At 40.8% G+C, this 17,500-nt stretch overlaps 1 protein-coding gene across 2 annotated transcripts in view; it reads right to left on the bottom strand.

Annotated features, from left to right (window-relative positions):
- LOC138018714 (protocadherin-like protein) overlaps nt 1-17,500 on the bottom strand; it is a 242,109-nt gene that overhangs the window by 180,581 nt on the left and 44,028 nt on the right. For both annotated transcript variants that reach the window (XM_068865398.1, XM_068865397.1), the window contains exons 10-13: nt 16,446-16,898; nt 10,630-10,802; nt 7,094-7,209; nt 6,186-6,379 (exon numbers count right to left, since the gene is read on the bottom strand). In XM_068865398.1, coding sequence (XP_068721499.1) covers nt 6,186-6,379; nt 7,094-7,209; nt 10,630-10,802; nt 16,446-16,898 — 936 coding nt within the window. The remainder of the gene's footprint in view (nt 1-6,185; nt 6,380-7,093; nt 7,210-10,629; nt 10,803-16,445; nt 16,899-17,500) is intronic.

Here is a 17,500-nt window from a genome sequence, read left to right as displayed (position 1 = left end):
TAAAATTACTAACAGAAGTAATTAAAACACGAAGCCTAAAATTACTTCCGCCTTCACGGGGCTGTATGGATATGATAGCTTTCACTGAGCGCAGTGCTCATATTGACTAATGTTCCTCCTCACCTCATTACTTTGATTTCAACTCGAGAACCGACGTCATAGACAGCCGCAATTAGATTTTTGTTGTTGTAACAACCTGCGCCATTAGCTCGAAGGAAGTCCTGGTTTATGCTCGCCTTGTTCTCTTTGATGATACCCAGAAGGTGTTCAAGTATTGCACAAACTGGGAACCAGTCTTGGGCACAACTGTCAAATAAGTGAACATGGGACGCAATCTCCAAGTTATTGTCTTCGGCATTCCTGGCGATGACGCAACTAGCATGCCAATTTATCCCTCTCTTCCCGAACCACTCAGACTGTTTTTCTCTGTATTTGAGTTGGAGGAACTGCATGGCCCAGTCCATTACAACAAGTGCAGAATTAGTTTTGAGGCTGTTTCACTCGTTTTGTTTCGCTCTCTCTTGGTTTTCAGCTCTAATAAGATGGGACTTCCACTGAAATATCATTTCTTTGGCCAGCTTATGGTCATGTTGAAGGTCTTCTTTCTGATCCTCGCTGCTAAAATTTAAAGGCGACTCAATTTCATTTGAGATTTCTTGTATCACAAATTTCAAGTTTTCGCAATTCGCACAGCGAACTTCATGCTCGTGCGCACAAATTCCCTGAAACTCGGTGTTCTGGGGGTCGCTGAGAGCAAAATATGTACAGTGCTCTGGACAAGGACTCCCATCTTCTTCACAGTGCATCCTATACTCTGTCTTAAGGTAGCGCTTACCATTTTTCAGCTTCTGACGAATTTCCTCGCACCAATTTGCACTAGCGCTGCAATCTTTCAATTCATCCACTATCTTGTGGATAGTATTAAATCCCTCAGCCCTAGCTGCTGCGATGTTATCATTCCTTGGAGGAACTTTCTTTGAGAGGCTTCTCTGACTTGTAAAATTCTGTACAGGGTTGATCTTCCTAGTGGGGCAAAACCTTCTTCGCTGCAGTATTTAAAATACTGTTCAATCATTGTCGACCTTCCAACAATTCTGACGACATTGGGCATGACAAGCCGTTCACCGGAGTCAAGTCTTAAAGTCCTCGTTCCATAGGCCACGTCTTGATAGAAATGCGGCTGGTCCACAAACGACAGAAAGTGACCAAGCTTCACCAAGTCCATTCGGACTCGATGTTGAGGCACTTTATCGACGTTGAAGCCCACTCCAACATTCTTGGCGTGTGCCCTAGCTTTCTTTATTTGTCGGATGCTCAGTTTTTCAAACGGCTCGTGCATTGTCTTGAGGAATCTTGCTGAATAGTTGGATAGTTACAACATAGAATCAATTTTAAAAGAAAAAAAGTTAAAATTAGAATTTATCAATTTAACCCACGTCTCCCCATTTAAAATCTATTGGCTAAAAATATGGCTGATTATAAAACTTGACTTGCAACGTTCAGTCTTACACTTAAGAAGATTGAAAAGTCTATTGTTCCTAAGGCTATATCGTCCAGTGGTGTTTTTATGAAGTAGCTCATGAAGTTTGTGAGATTTGTCTTCTTTGATTGTAGCGAAGGTCTTCGATGAAATGGCTTCTCTTCTTTTAATAAAGCGTTGACAGGCCAGACTCTTTAAGAGCCGCAGTGTATGAGAGTAAGGATATATTAATTTCATAGCACGCTTTTGCAGTCTCTCTAGGTCGTCACTAAGGTACGATGGCAGCGCCCGGTGGAAGACTGGACATGCATATTCAAGTATTGATCTGATGCAAGTAACGTAGAAAAGAATACGTTCACTAGGGGCAACAGCCGAACGTTTGAGTTGCTTGGGGCTAAACAAGTGTGAAGATGCTTTCTTGACCAGTTCTGCAATGTATACATTCCACTTGAGGTCGTCGCTTACATTCAATCCAAGGATTTTTGCGCTGGATACAACTTCGAGGGGACGCCCATTCACTTTGACTGGGTCCAGAGTAGGGCTTGTCTTACAAAAACATATTCTAAGCTCTTTGCACTTGATCTCGTTTAGTTGAAAGTCGTGCAACAAGGATTGCCTGGAAAGTGAGTCAACAGCTTCTTGAATATGACTTGGGAGGCCTTTCTGGACGACTTCTAACATGGTGAGGTCATCAACAAATTTCCACACGTCCATTCCCATGAATAACACAGTGCATATATGCTTAAAATCTGGGCTTTTAAACTCCTTGTTGGTGCTTGTTTGTAAGCAGCAATTAAGGCCGTTAATTCTTTAATATTTGAGCAAACGTCTGTTTTCGATTCCTGATAGGCTTGCAGTAACTTTTTTCACTGCCTTTTGGGGCGATGACCTTGTACAGAGCACGACATCCTTCGTCTATTTGATCCAAACAGGAAGCTTTTTCGTTTGACGTAGCTTTATCCCACTCAGTAGTAAGCCTGAATGTAAGAGGCTTCACCTTTCCGCCAGTGGGTGATGCAATTTTTGTCATCGCCTCATTGTAGTCCTTTATCACATCGTGCTCGGCTTTCTCACCTGACGAGTCATCCCCTGACGAGCTTTCAGGCCTTTCACGCCATTGCCCGGGTGTCCAAAGAGGATCTCTGCGGAAATTACCTCCCCTTTTGCTTTCCTGTACAACACAAAGCAGGTAAATATTAAAGTCAATAATATTCAAGTTAGTAATAATCCAAGCACTCAATCTGGTACTCCCAAACTTGAAAATGTTCCTCACAAGGGGCCAGGCTGGGAGGGGGCTTGCGCACGGCACTGAAGATAATTTGCTCATGGGACATACTGGCAAATTTTTGCCAGTAGCATTTAAAGCTTGTCTTTCTGCATGTTCAAATAGAATCTTGGCTCGTGAACATTGACTACCTTGACAACTCTGGTCTATCACTGGGATCTTTGTCTTCATCCACGTGCTTTCATTGTTCATTTCAGTTTACAGTGTCTCTAATTAGCGCTCCAGCGCTAGAACGACTAGACACTTAAATAAAGTTCCTTTCCTTTCCTTTTTCCTTTCCTCTATCTCTTTTTGGTGTCCTCAACCAGAGCCATTCAGTCTTCAATCTACTACTGTGCGATTTGCTACAGCTATTACAGATGGCTGAAAAAAAAAAAAAACGCACGGAAAAGTGATTCCTGTATGCTTCATGACCAACGCTCTATTTGATAATAAATTATATTGTACGCATTAATTAAATCTATCATATGATGAAAAATGGTTTCAAATTTCAAATGCGAGGCATTTTCTTATATTGTAAGTCAAACTGTGAATCAAACTTGAGGAGCAATATTAACTGCAAATAGTTTTGTCTTATTATCTTACTGGCTAGATTGTTGCTTACGATTTATGGAATGTCAAATAATCAAATCTTGAAATACGTGTTCGTGTCCGTGTTTACATAATCTTCAAGTCTCTTCGAAAAAAAGATTACGTTGATAGCATTTCAGTTAAGGCTGTAACACATCCACAAACTTCAAACTTACAAGGTGAAATGGCACACAGACGCAATCCTGTTATAGACCTCTTAGCTCATTACATTACATGATATAACATCCAAAGTAATCAAAATTTATATAATACTCACGTGACCCGATTGGAACTGAAATTCCGAAAACTTCAAAAACATCCCGAGCCAATCTCACATTGAACACACGGTCCCCTTTCGTTGCCTCTCGTTTTCCCTAGTGCTCAGGATACTGACAAGACCTTTTTGTGCAGTTCCAGTAATTCCCCAGACTTCTTCGATGCTTCGGGCACACAAACATTTCTTTGACTTTATCTTCACAAAGGCCGAAGTGGCCAGCGCGAAACAAAAAATCAACTCGCATTCAACAGGTTTTCGTTGGAAAGATGAGAACGCTTCAAAAGGGCAGAAACGTTGCCTCTGAATTCATGAAGAGGTGTTAAAGTACTCACCCCTTTAAAATCGCCACACCCACTTCTATCCTTGCCTTCAGCAAAGCAAACGGCCATTTTTGTGCCGAACACGTGAGCGATGAAATATCTTCTTCTAATTCAAAAGAGAAACGAGAAACCGGAAACAGATCTACGAATGCCGGACTGCAACTTCTAATTCGGATTTAAGACTCTCGATTCTCATCTTATTTTGTGAACTTCCCACCATTTTTAATTTCCACCAAACCTAAATTGTATTACCTTCATTTCTCAATTATTCCTTCCAATTAAAGGCTCTCCATCTCCTTATCCAACATTCGCTTTCACTTTCAGTGTCCAATTCCCTTTCCGATTTCCGTTGTCAATTTTCTTGTGCAGTTCCCATATCTCATCATCGTGTTCAATTCTCACCATTTATGATTAACTTTACCCTATCCCAGTTCCCTTTTTTTCTTTTCCATCTCCCGTTTTCGACATCGTCCTTTTTGTTTTTCACTCCCTTTAATCCAATTTTCCTTTCTCTTTTTCCACAAGTATTGAAAATATATCTCCCCGTGAGAAAGGAATGCAGGAATCTAGTGCAAATTCAATCGAAAAGCAATCCCATTGACCTTGTTAACCTACAACCTTTTTTTTCCTTTTGGGTCACTAATGCGTTACATTCTCTCTTTTTTAACCTGTTAAATACCGTTCCTTGAGACTTGCTGACTTAATATTGGTAAGATTTTTAATGTTGGAGCCTCGTTTTCCTACTAGACGATTCTCTTTTAATTTGTCCAGCCCCAGCCCTGCCACCTGCCCCAGCACATCCCCCCCGCCACGCCACCACCAACAACAGCTAATCTTAGTTACACCCTCACAGAAACGAAGTGAGCTGATTTTTATACCGTATAGTAGCTCACGAACGTTATGGACCGTAATGCGATGAAAAGTTTCAATGTTGAAAAAGAAAGTATCTTAAAATAGGTGAACGCACTTTTCAAACATGGTGGGTGTTCGTTTATTTTGTTGTTGTTGTTTCAAACTAGAGCTGAATATATTCTGTACGCATTCGTGTGGTCCTCCCAGAAGCTTCAAGCACAGAATATTTACATTTACCAAAGGGAGAATTGTCGACATTCTTTTCTTCTCCCAGCGATACCATACGTCTACAACTGCATTGCATGCACGAAATGTTGTATGGAAAAGACTCCTGCCAAGCGTATTGCCTACGTTTTGAGTGTCACGCCAACTGAAGACAGGTCAAGTTGGCGCAATGATTTATAGTAACACTGCATTTATACATACACACAATTATTAAAGGAGGCTATGCTCAACTTTTGTGGACGTCTGCAGCAAAATCTGATCCGTATAAGAAAAAAGAGAGAGAAATACAAATGGACTTTGACACGAGCGTTGATAATGTTAATTTGTGTAAACACATAGATTTGGGTGATTTCAAGCTGACGTTGCGTGGAAGTCGGGAAGATCGGTTTGAAGAAATAGGATGGTGAATTAAGGCACAAACTTCAGTGTCGTATACTTTTTAACCTCAGTTTAGACCAAACTTTCGAAATTTTTTGGCTTTCATTTGGTTAATTATTTGTATGTGAACACAGGCAGGAGAGGAGGGTGTCTTCTGACCACGCTTGAAAACTTGACATTTCTGAAAAAGTTTCCATATTTTGTCAGTAAACACAGTGAATGTATCTTGTAACTTTTATCAAAATAAAATTCGGTAAGCTTTAGTTTTGTACACGTAGCGCGCTGCTCAAAACTCCTGGAATTTACCCTTTTCATCGCCGTCAGCGACGGCGGGCGAACCCAAATTGAATTTTGTGGGGTAGCGACGCAAAATAGATAGTTATGAAATAATTATCTCAGTTTTAAGACATGTGTATCAAACCCTTTTGATGGGCACAAAATGAAGGAAAACAATTTTGGTTGCGAAAACCGGTGGACCGCTTTTAGCGGGACTGCCACTTAACTTGCTCATATTCAGTGCGTTTCCTTGTTTCGATTTTTACAATAAACGCTAGTCAACCCTACCCGAGTAGATTTATTTTCAGAACGCCTCCGTGGAAAAATCTGCGCGGCAACTGTTGCAAAAGCCAATCAAATCATAGCTATCTCAGCGTCAAGGGAAATAGGATTCTTTTCGCTGGAAAAACCTAACGTTTTTAAAAATAAATTTACTCGGGAAAGGAGTAATTACATCAAGAGGCTTATGTCCTTGAAGTCTTTCCTTTCTAAGCAGCATAAGCTGCCGGCTTGTAAACTTACTTTTGTCGCAATTGGCTCCACCAAAACCACCTAATTCCGTATTGATTTTTTTCAATGGGTTAAACAAATCGTACATCTTTCCATCGTCGTAAATGTTTCGAATGCAACCTTTGAAACCAGTGAAGTTGATCTTTAGGTCGTTAATCACGTTCTCCACGCCACCAATTTGAAGAGGACCGAAGCCGTTCAAGTAGCTGCCATCGAAAGAAAGGACACAAGGTGAAGAATTGAAAGACACTGAGACACCGAGTTTGAGCTTTTCTCTTCGTGTCACGCGTATGGTAACGCTACGATATCAAAACGTACCGCACTTGTCCCACGGCCGAGCAGGTGGAAGGCCTGGGTCCGTCCATTGTGGCGAAAGCTCTCGCTTTCAAGAGTTATTATTATTAATATTAATATTACTATTATTATTATCATTATTATTAATTATTATCATTGTTATTATTATTATTATTATTATTATTATTTATTATTAATGTTATTCCCAAGATGTCATCACAAAGTGCTCTGAATTTCATCTTTTACAGGACATCAAAAGTGAGAAAGGAAAAGGCATTTCCGAATTCAAGCGAATCTTGAAAAAAATAATCAGCTTTACTTTTCATATTTATGAAAACTCGTTTGCATAAGATTTCGTAACCGTCGTCGATTTGAAAACGAGTCTGAGTCAAAAAATGAGTCAGCCTTGTTTTAAAGAAAAAATGGCACAATGTTTGCTACACACAAAGAAATTTAATGATGACTGTTTCTTTCACTCTCGTGTCGAAAGAAAGTGATTAATTCCAGAGCCCGGCAAGCAACTCTCAAAAAGAGTCCAGTAAACTTCATCAATGTATTGACAGTTCGTGCACTATACAACAAAACCACACTAGAGACAAAACAGAGGTGTAAATTAATATACTTACACGGATGAGCCCCAGATTTCGCCTTCGATTTCACATGAAGTCCTGTCCTCTTCAATTTGACCACAATCTTCCACAATTTTAGAGTAGGAGCATTTGTCAATTCTCAACACAACTTTCTGCAGAACAAAATCAGAGTACCTGTGAGCTCTCCTGTGCATTACGTTATCTGCCCTCGTAACGTAATTTGTATAGAATGTTGTGTGACACATTGTCCACTAAGATTTCGAGTCAACACTATACTCTTAATGTATGGTCCCGAGGGAAACAGTTAGTTTTGTTTTCCCGAGAGTCCTCATGTTTCCCGAGACGAAGTCGAGGGAAAGATCAGGACTCGAGAGAAAACAAAACTAATTAGTTTCCAGAGGGACCAGACATTATATATTTAGACTGTTTCCTACAACAATCGAAGCAAAACATCCGGAGCGGGCAAAAACTGCGGAATTGTATCCCTGTCGGGACACATTAGAATTTGATCAGGGCCGCGTGACCAAGAATCAACCAATCAAAGTGCTCGTTTCGTTGAGCGAAAGTCTAGGTATATGACAAGATACGATAATTTTATTTAGAGGGAGGGAGACAATTGACCTTTTATATTTTTCTAAATTGCAGCCCTCTAACTATACCAAAGAGGACGGACCAAAACACCGGGAACTCGGCCCCACCCTTTGCGAATAGTGTGTGGTCTTTTACGTCACACAGCGTTGTGAGTAGCATTGTGACTCGTCACGCAATCTTTCCACCTTCGTTGGGGAAGAGAGATTGCGCGACGAGCTAAAGAATGTCTGCGAAGGACGCTATAATAGTAGGTTGTGAGACGGGGCCTACGATTTCTCAACCTTATCCGCGAAAACCAGAGAATCTAACCATTTGCAGATGTCATTACAAAGGCAGCACTTTCTCCTCAGTTGTTAAAGGATCTGAGTGTTGGTCCGGACGGCGTTTTTGATTTTTTTTGACCTCCGATGCTCAACTAACTGAGCTCATACTACAAACAACTTTATAGCCGTAACGTCCTCGGCGCGATGTTAGTGCAAAAAAATGCCTGTCACATTAGTTTCCTTTACTTAAATCGCCGACATGATGGCGATGACTTTAAAGGTTATTCTGATCTCTGTTCTCTAGAGATTTTTGCTCACCTCAATCAGTTCAATCAAGGATGCGTAGACAACAGTCGTTCTCCATAGAACACTTTCCTAAACGATTGAAGCTGAGACGCAGTAACTACTGGGACTAATCGCAACAGACCTCTCTGTGCTTACAAGGTGAACCCGCCAAGACGTCAACAGTTGCCACTTATCCTTATTCGACGATTTCAACGTGGTTCGGTGCTGGTTAGTAAAGGACGTTTTGTGTTCAACCGAACATCTGGAAATTCTGGTAGCTATACACGTGCCTTTAATCACTCGGCCCCATTCTCTACGGGCTCGAGTCGCGTTCAAACTTTGGATTTTGCTCTGGCTTCTTAGCAACTGCAAGTCGCTACCAGCGATGATAATTCCCACAAAAATCATTATTAGGTTGCCTGTATGGCAATCCCAGTCGGAATGTTAGTGGGATTTGTTTGTTTTATTTATTTTATATTTTTTTTTCCGTGTTGCTAAAAGTCTTGCCTATCACTCCCCTGGTAAGTGGTGTCTTTGTGCATAGAGCCTTCTGCGCGTATTTTTACTGGGTTGACAGTATGGCAAACACAGTCGAGGTCTGCGTTTAGTTTGTTTGTTTTATTTGTTTTATTTTTTTTAGTTTTTTTTTTTTTCCGTGTTGCTAAAAGTCTTGCCTGTCACTTCCCTGGTAAGTGGTGTCTTTGTGCATAGAGCCTTCTGCGCGTATTTTTACTGGGTTGCCAGTATGGCAAACACAGTCGGGGTCTTCCTTTAGTTTGTTTGTTTTATTTGTTTTATTTGTTTTAGTTTTTTTTTTTTCCGTGTTGCTAAAAGTCTTGCCTGTCACTTCCCTGGTAAGTGGTGTCTTTGTGCATAGAGCCTTCTGCGCGTATTTTTACTGGGTTGCCAGTATGGCAAACCCAGTCGAGGTCTGCGTTTAGTTTGTTTGTTTTTTGTTTTATTTGTTTTAGTTTTTTAATTTTCCGTGTTGGTAAAAGTCTTGCCTGTCACTTCCCTGGTAAGTGGTGCATAGAGCCTTCTGCGCGTATTTTCTTAGGATCGAGAGGGTAGTGGAACTGCGTAGATTTATCTGGTGGACACAGTAGAATCATTAAATTAGCCTGCAATGGCGTCGAAAGTCATGTAACGCGAATTTCGTTTTAGTGGATCATTAAACAAAATATACCCTTATGGAGCTCAATAATGGAAAGTCAGTTCGATAAACTAGGCAGGCGGTGAAAAACCAACATCTGGAATCTCAAAAGCGACGAGTAATGGACTTCGACAACAATCTGTCGCCCGTCGAGCCGAAATCAAAGTGAGCTGTATTTCTAAAATAATATTTTTGAAACCAAATGGAAAATTCTCTGGTAACTTATGGGTTCAACAAAGACAGAGAACGAATCGAACACCTTTATACGTGGATCTGTCATCAAATCTGCACAGTCTTCAGGTAAAAAAAAAAAAAAAAATTGGAAATGTGACAGACAAGAATTATTTGAAAGAAAGCTTGTCGTGTATTTGTGCTTCATTATTCAAGGAAAAGGTTCTTCATGTAAACGGTTTGATCCTAAAATTTAGTTTGTTGCAATATTGCGTACGTAATGAAATAGAAGGGGGTTTTGCCTCTAATAGCAAATATGTTGTTTGTTTCAAAAAATTATTCGCTGGAAAAGGTGGCCTTTATGAATTCATCATGTTGGATAGTTTTTATGGCAATAGTAAAGCATTTTCTTGTCAAAATGAGGTTAGCGTCTTTCTGGTATGTTTATAATTTCATTAAATCGTGAGTTTGTATTTGCCGTCTGCCGCATAACCTTGATTTCCACTCTCAAGATTACCTCCAGAACCTACTTTTGCGTAGATTAATCTTTTAGAATGATGTTCTTGTTTTGCATAAAGCAAGCTAACAAAATCTGTACCTTGCTGAGTTCGCATTTGTTAGCGTTAACAGTATTTTTGGTCCGATGCTTCTGTATATTGGGGTATATTGTTTTGGTCTCCCATTCAAATACTAACCCCGCCAGACAGGAATAAACTTCAGTGGACTTCGGTTTTTCAAAGCTGACAGATGCTCAGAGGGCACGCTTAAACTTTTGGTGAAAAGAAGTTGTGAGGAAACTTGAAAATTATCAACATGTCAGCCCAGAAGCCAATGTTTCTCGCTTCTCTTTTATTTATTATTCTTCAGAGAATGGAATGCTGTAGTTCAATACCACACAATTCAGTGCCTTCTGATTTTCTGTAACACGTACCACAGCCAACTCAGTGTATGCTTCACGGAAGCATTTCGTTTCATGTAATACTCAGTTCAAATAAGTGATATTTTCATGTAATTTCTCCATGAAAACGTTTTTCTTTTGTTTGCAATAGAACATTAGCAAACGGAACTAACTTAGGCAACAACACGAAAACACCACGTCAGTGACGTACCTTGCGTTCTCGGATGACTTCAACCGTGTGCCACGTTTTGTCATCAAGACGGTCTCCCTTATTCATATAGAGTTCCAGTGGTGCGTTTGGGTGTGGTCCCAGGTCGATCACAAGCTTGGCATATCCGTCAACCAAATACAACGCTATCAAATCTGAGAGACCATTGTTTGCGCCTAATGTTGATAAGAACGAAATAAAAGTGGACCAATTAACGGGATAATGAAAATCTTCTGGCAGAAAGAGTTTAACGTCGCGCGGGGACGACAGGTTAAAACTAAAACGCGAATAGCAACTTTTTGAAGCTGCATTCATTGATACTTAAATCAGGGCAGCATTCTTTTAACTTGTTTTGCTATTGATGTTCAGTAAGGCAAAAGGCGTATTAAGTGCTTTTGTATATAGTGGTAGTGCATTGAGCTATCGAGATAAATTTCAGGCACTCCTCTTTAATAATCTGAATCATAGAGGTCCTTTAAACTTAAGAGAAAATCCGACTTGCAGAATGCAATCAGTTCTCTTTTTAAAAAGCGTGGTAGAGTTGACTTCAGGTCCTCTAGAGACAGGGGTCAGAGCGAGAGTGGCCAAAGCGACCCGAGGTAGGGAGCACAAAGGGTGAGTGACAACGATTGCCAAGAGAACACCACAAATAATGAGTTTAACTTGGTGAACAAAAACAAAGGCTCTGCACGATCCGCAAGTGTGTTGCTGGCGGTGTGCGGTTTAGCAACGCAGGCTGCTCATTTCAGGGAGGAAAGATTTAAGGCATGACTCCGTATTAAGTTGGTTCAGAGACGCAATCGACTTAACGCCTCAGGTACAAGCAAAACGTATTTTTTTTTTTTATTGAACTCTGTCATGGCGTTTGTATACGATGATTTCTGTTCAATTATTCCATGAACTTATCTTTGAACACCTTGATGACTTTCAAATCTTTTCTACATAACCTCTTACACGATTTAATTGAATCAGTCTAGAACAAAAGGGTCAGCCAGTTATATGTTTCATCGACTTTATACGACTTACAACACGTTTCCCGACGTTTGGAGCTTGGAACTTATACTCCCAAATACGTAGCTGGGCTAACACTGGGAGATATAAAATAACGAATTAGATAATAATAATAATAATAATAATAATAATAATAATAATAATAATAATAATAATAATAATAATAATAATAATAATAATCAACAATAAATATATAAAGTCTAAAAGAAACAGTAAATGTAAATAGTTCAAAGTCTTTTCAGGTGGTTCGGGGTCTTCATGTTCTGAATGTCCCACATGGCTAATGGCCTAAAAGAAGTAATGTTCTTAGCTTGGACTGTTTGAGTTGACAGTTTGTTCCATACCCGAACAGCTCGTACAAACGGAGAATAACTGTGCGCTAAAACACTTGAGTAGGGCTGGAGCATAGCATGTTGGATCCTTGATCTAGGAGCTGGTTGGATAGAAGATGGGAATTCAAGATCTATGAGATTGTGTTTTATTTTATAGAGTCCCAACCAAGTTAATTTACAAGATCTTGTGAGTTTGTAGATCTCTTGTAACCATCCGCGACGAAACGAGCAGCCCGCCGCTGGACTTTTCGATAGTTTCAGTGTTCCTGTTTGTGTGTGGATTCCAGGCAGCACTTGCATATTCTAGTAAAGGTCGAATAAGTGCTTTGTAGGCTCTTTCCTTGACTTCAGGCGTACACAGTTTTAAAGTCCGTTTGACCAGCCCAAGAGACCTATTGGCTTTGTTGGAAGTTTCATCACAGTGTTCTTTCCAATTTAACTTGGTCGTTAACTTGCTCGTTAATCTAACACCCAGATAATCATAGGAGGTTACATGTTCCAAGACCTGACCATGCATGTAATATGGTAGCATGACAACGGCTCGCTTGTTGGTCAAGGAAATGTGGTAGCATTTCTTCAGGTTAAACTCCATCTGCCAAAGACAGGCCCATGAAGTTAGTCTGTCGCAAGGTCTTTTTGAAGGATAAGATGATCCGCAGGCGATACAACCTGTCGGTACATAACGGTGTCGTCAGCAAAGAGTCTAATATTTGACTTGATGTCACCCACGATGTCATTTATATACATCAAGAAAAGCGTGGGGCCTAAGACAGACCCTTGTGGAACACCTGAAATAACCTTGCACGGGGTAGAGTGCACACCATTTACACTGACACTTTGGTTTGACCTTGAATACCATAGTGACTTAACTTATGTAAGAGCTTTGAATGGGATACTTTGTCGAAGGCCTTGCTGAAATCCAATTGGATAACTTAGCTTGACCCTTGATGTTAAGAATGGAAGCCCACTCGTGAATGGCTGAGACCAGTTGCGTTGCACAAGACAGACTGGACCTAAAGCCATGTTGGTGTTTACAAAGGATGCTATTTGTGAACAGGTGCTTGTGGACGTGGCTAAGTACTATGTGCTCCATAATCTTGCAGTATATGCAAGTCAAAGAAATGGGCCTGTAATTTTTTGGATCTTGCTTGCCACCCTTCTTATATACTGGTGTAACCAAGGCCTTTGACCAGTCATCAGGTAGTCTGCCGAAATCGTAACTTTGTTGGAAAAGAAAGATGAGTACAGGAGACAATTCATCAGCAAATAACTTCAGTATACGAGGTGACAGGTTATCCGGGCCACATGCTTTGTTTGGATTCAAATTGAAAATTTGCTTCTTGACACCATTTACATGAAATGACAGATTTGGAATTGGCGGATTAGGTAAACCAATTTCAGGTAGAATACCGTCATCATCCACAAATACAGATTCAAAAAGATTGTTTAGGGCTTATGCTTTATCCTTACTGGAGACATAGAGGTACATGCAACTGTCCCTTTGTCATCCATGACAGATATCCGTGCATTAAAAAAACAGTCAATGAAATATAAGGGAATCAGTGTTGTCACTTTTGTGGCTGCCATAAGCCGAGCAAAGTCCGTTGGATTTTCAGGTGTTACTAAAAAAAGCGAGACAGCGTCCCCTTTAATCGTGACAATTTTTAATTACGCAGCTGAAGTAGAATCGTAACAAGCAAGAGTAAGGCTTAACTCAATTTGAACTCTTTTTTCCTTCTGTTGCAAAATTAAGGCGGTGAACATTGCAGAGGCGACATGTTTATTTTGCCTGAACAATTTTACTCAGTGGTAATAAGAAAAATCTTGTTTTTAAGCCTCAAGCTTATCTACTCGAGCAAAAGCGCTCCACTAACTGGGGAGAGTGTAAATAAACTGAAATAAAATCACAAGAATCTCAAACCCCTTTTACGCACGCACAAAAATTGTCCGCACGGCACTTGAAATTGCGGCACGGTACCGATATGCATTTTGTTTGCTCGGTTTACACACGAAACATTTACCGTGCCGTGCCCGACAAACATCGGCACGGTACAGAGATTTCGAAGTGTCGTGCCAGATTTATGTGCTAGTGTAAAGCCGGCTTCAGAAGCATGTCAGGTCAAAAGTTGGCTTTTGACGAGGTGGGAAAACCGGAGTACCTGGAGAAAAACCTCTAAGAGCAGAGCAGAGAACCAACAAAAGCAAACCAATTCCAAAAGAAAGTGAACATCGCAGTTACAGTCGATTTCACGTCACTGTAGAAAAGTACTAGGTCACGAAGTAGCCAATTCCGCAGCGAATTTAACAACAAATTGCGAACTTTGAAATGAACTTTCCAACTTCGACCCGATTGAACATTAGAAGTTTGTCAATTGAAGGGAAAAAAAAAGACAAGTGGAGATCTTTGCTCGAAATTCATGGTGATGCCTGAAATTGCTATTTTTTTACGAGGAAAATAAACCCACAAATGACCAGCTTCCGATATCAGTAGCTTCATAGCTCAGTTGCTTAGAGTCATCGGCATCGCAAGGTCACGGGTTCAAACCCCGTTAAAGTCCTAAATTTTTAGCTAAAATTACGCTCATAACTTCGAGGATAATAGCTTCACTTGATGATTACATATCCGCAGTTCAATATAAGATTCATTTCATACATTATTTCGTTCGTTTAAAATTTTTTTGTTGTAGTGCTTCTGCTAACTTTATCAAACACACTTGAGAAATGAATGGTACTCCAAGTCGGCTGCCGATAAGATTCTGATAAGGTCATGCAAAAATTTGGAGTATCGCGGCCAAAATCGCTTGTCAGTGCATGACTTATCGAAGCTTTGGGAGGCACGTTGGCGAGTAAACAAAGTTGTTTTCGATAGCTTTAAATTATTTTATTTTCGCCGCTTCATATTTTGGCCTCTATCAATTTCAAAACTTTGTGTAAAAGACAATCACCCGTTAACGGCGATAACGTTCTTCAATATTGTATAGTCTGTTCTCGCCAACTCCCTGTACGTGCGAATCGATCGACAATATTTACATTTGTCTCTCTCAGTAAATTTTAACTACAGCGCTATTTGGAATGGTGTTGAACCCTCACACAACTTGATTATGATGTCATGAACCTCGGTCGGCAAAGGGCTTATTAGCTGAAGTTGCGAAGTTCGAACTGGAAGAAATTGCGACGTTGAATGTACAATAGCCCATTTCCGAGTTGCTGCATGTCTCAGTTTCAAAACGAGTCCTGGTGCTAAACCATTCAAATGGAAACGAGTTGCGTATTTTTATGCAAATCAAACCCATTTCCCGATGCGACCGCAGCCCCCCACGAATGCCATCCCAGCTGGTTTCTTTCTTTCTCCACAGTTCTTCTCCACGTTTCTCTCGGCCGGCCTCGCCTCCTTTTACCTTCAGGTGCCCACGTTAGTGCAGTCGTCGAGATGTTACTAGGACTAGTCCTCAATTGGTGTCCTATTCATCTCTATCTTCTCACTCGTACAAGGGCTGATACCGGCGTACTCCCTGTTGCTTCCAGATTGTATTTTCTAAATTCCCTGGTGACATTAGCCGTCTTTCCTATCTGATAGAGTGTTCGTACGTTCCAACACCCAAGTCTCAGGGTAGCTTTGGGTGTCAGGAGGGAAGCCCCAGGCGACTTAATTAGGTTGCGGGGATCCTTTCGGCTTTGCCCCACATGTCATACACGTGATACCAGAATTCCAGCTTAGAAAGCTATCCTCGGGCACCTCACACGTCGCCCGACGACACCCCCTGATGAGCTCGTCAATCATCTTTTCGGTTTCCGTAATCAAATAATTTTTACAGGGTGCGGGGATTAGCCGCACGCCCAACCCCCAACCTGGAGGACCAGTGACTACCATTTAGTCTGGCCTCTACAGCCCGCCAAGGTTGGACCTACTGGGGGGATACCCCCGACGGTAAAGCTCTCAAGGTCACTGAGGCACGCAAGCTTCCCCACCACGACAAGGCAGCAGTCTACGGGGGAGTCCCGTAAAATTTTAATTCCCTTAAAATTACATAACCGGAAATCAAATATATAAAATGCTATTTCTTCTCTAGCAAAAACTCAAACCACATATGACGTTTTAGTCCGGGAATCGAATCCGTGAAGTACTCTCACCACTTTGTACTCTCCATAATTAGCGCCGCATTAGCTTATTTGAGTGAGAAAAAAAACCTCGTTATAAATCTATGTCGCACCAAAAAATGGAAACAAATAGAAAAAAATAATGTATTAGGCTATTTCTGAGTTGCTGCTTGTCTCGGTTTTGAAGAAAGTCTTGGTGCTCAACTATGAAAACTAAGGGAAATTAGTTTGATTTGCATAAATTACGCAACTCGTTTCCATTTGAATGGTTGTGCACCAGGACTCGCTTTGAAACCGAGGCATGCAGCAACTCGGACATGGGCTATTAAGACCCACAGCTTGCTGTCTGTTGTAGAAAAAAGGCAAGGTTCCACCAACCTTTGTACAAAGGTCCTTGATAGAGCAGAAGACCATTTGCAGTGTCAGTCATAAACTGCAATGATATCGAACTCCGTTGATAGGCAGCTAGCCTACTAAGCCACAAATAGGAATTACCCTTAAAGGTTCTAGTAGTGCTCTGACACTCAGGTCCCAAGTATTCTCGTCCACACTTGCAAATGATCCCCTTGGGAACAACATTATGGCATGTGCCTCCGTGCAGGCACGGGGTACCTGTTGTGCAGTTTTTATCCGGTTGAATGATTGACGTGTAAAGGGCTTTCTGCGTGGTGTCGATAGACACAACTGTCAAACTTTCTCGGGTTGTCAATTGGCCGAAGTCACCGCTGATCACCGTGAATGCTGAGGAAGCCTCCACCTTATTATTGCAAACGCCAACTTCTTCTCGCTCCGCAGCGCACATATCAATGTCGATATATCCGATCTTCAAGTCTAGATAAAGGTAAAAAAGGCAAAAAAATTCCATTTTCTGGCCCCAAGACAGTTTGTTAGAGCTACAACAAGCGAAAATCTCCATGCAATTTTACTACGAAAACCACTGATCCGTGGAAAGGGCCCAAGTTATCGGGTCACTGCCCCACCACTTTCGTTAAACATTTTGATGAAATTCCTTTCCCAAGGGCTTAAGGTGTACAAAACGACCGCAACAATGGAAAAACACGTTTTTAAAACTAATTTCATATCTGTTTTCTTTGGAAATCGCAGAAAAACTTCCCACAAAGAAACCTGTGGCGGGGTCTCCCCCTCTTCCGATAATTTCCTGTAAAATCTTCATTCTTAAGTCTTCTCCGAGAGCTTTTCCACGATTATAGAGCCTTCCATATGCGCTCAGTTCTGCCAATACATCTTAAGAATTTGAACTATTTGCAAACGAACATGGGCGGAGTGGAGGCACGTGATTTTCGTAGTATTTTCTACTAATTTGATAGTCTTTACGTAAGTAAAACCACTAAACCAGTACTTGGCGTCACCGTAACCCATACCAGAGGAAGCTTTTATTTATTTTTTATTTATTTATTTATTTATTTATTTAT

This window comes from Montipora capricornis, chromosome 10, assembly GCF_036669925.1.
Source record: "Montipora capricornis isolate CH-2021 chromosome 10, ASM3666992v2, whole genome shotgun sequence".
In the NCBI taxonomy this organism is placed as follows: Eukaryota; Metazoa; Cnidaria; class Anthozoa; order Scleractinia; family Acroporidae; genus Montipora; species Montipora capricornis.
This window is presented reverse-complemented; position numbering and strand designations above follow the sequence as displayed.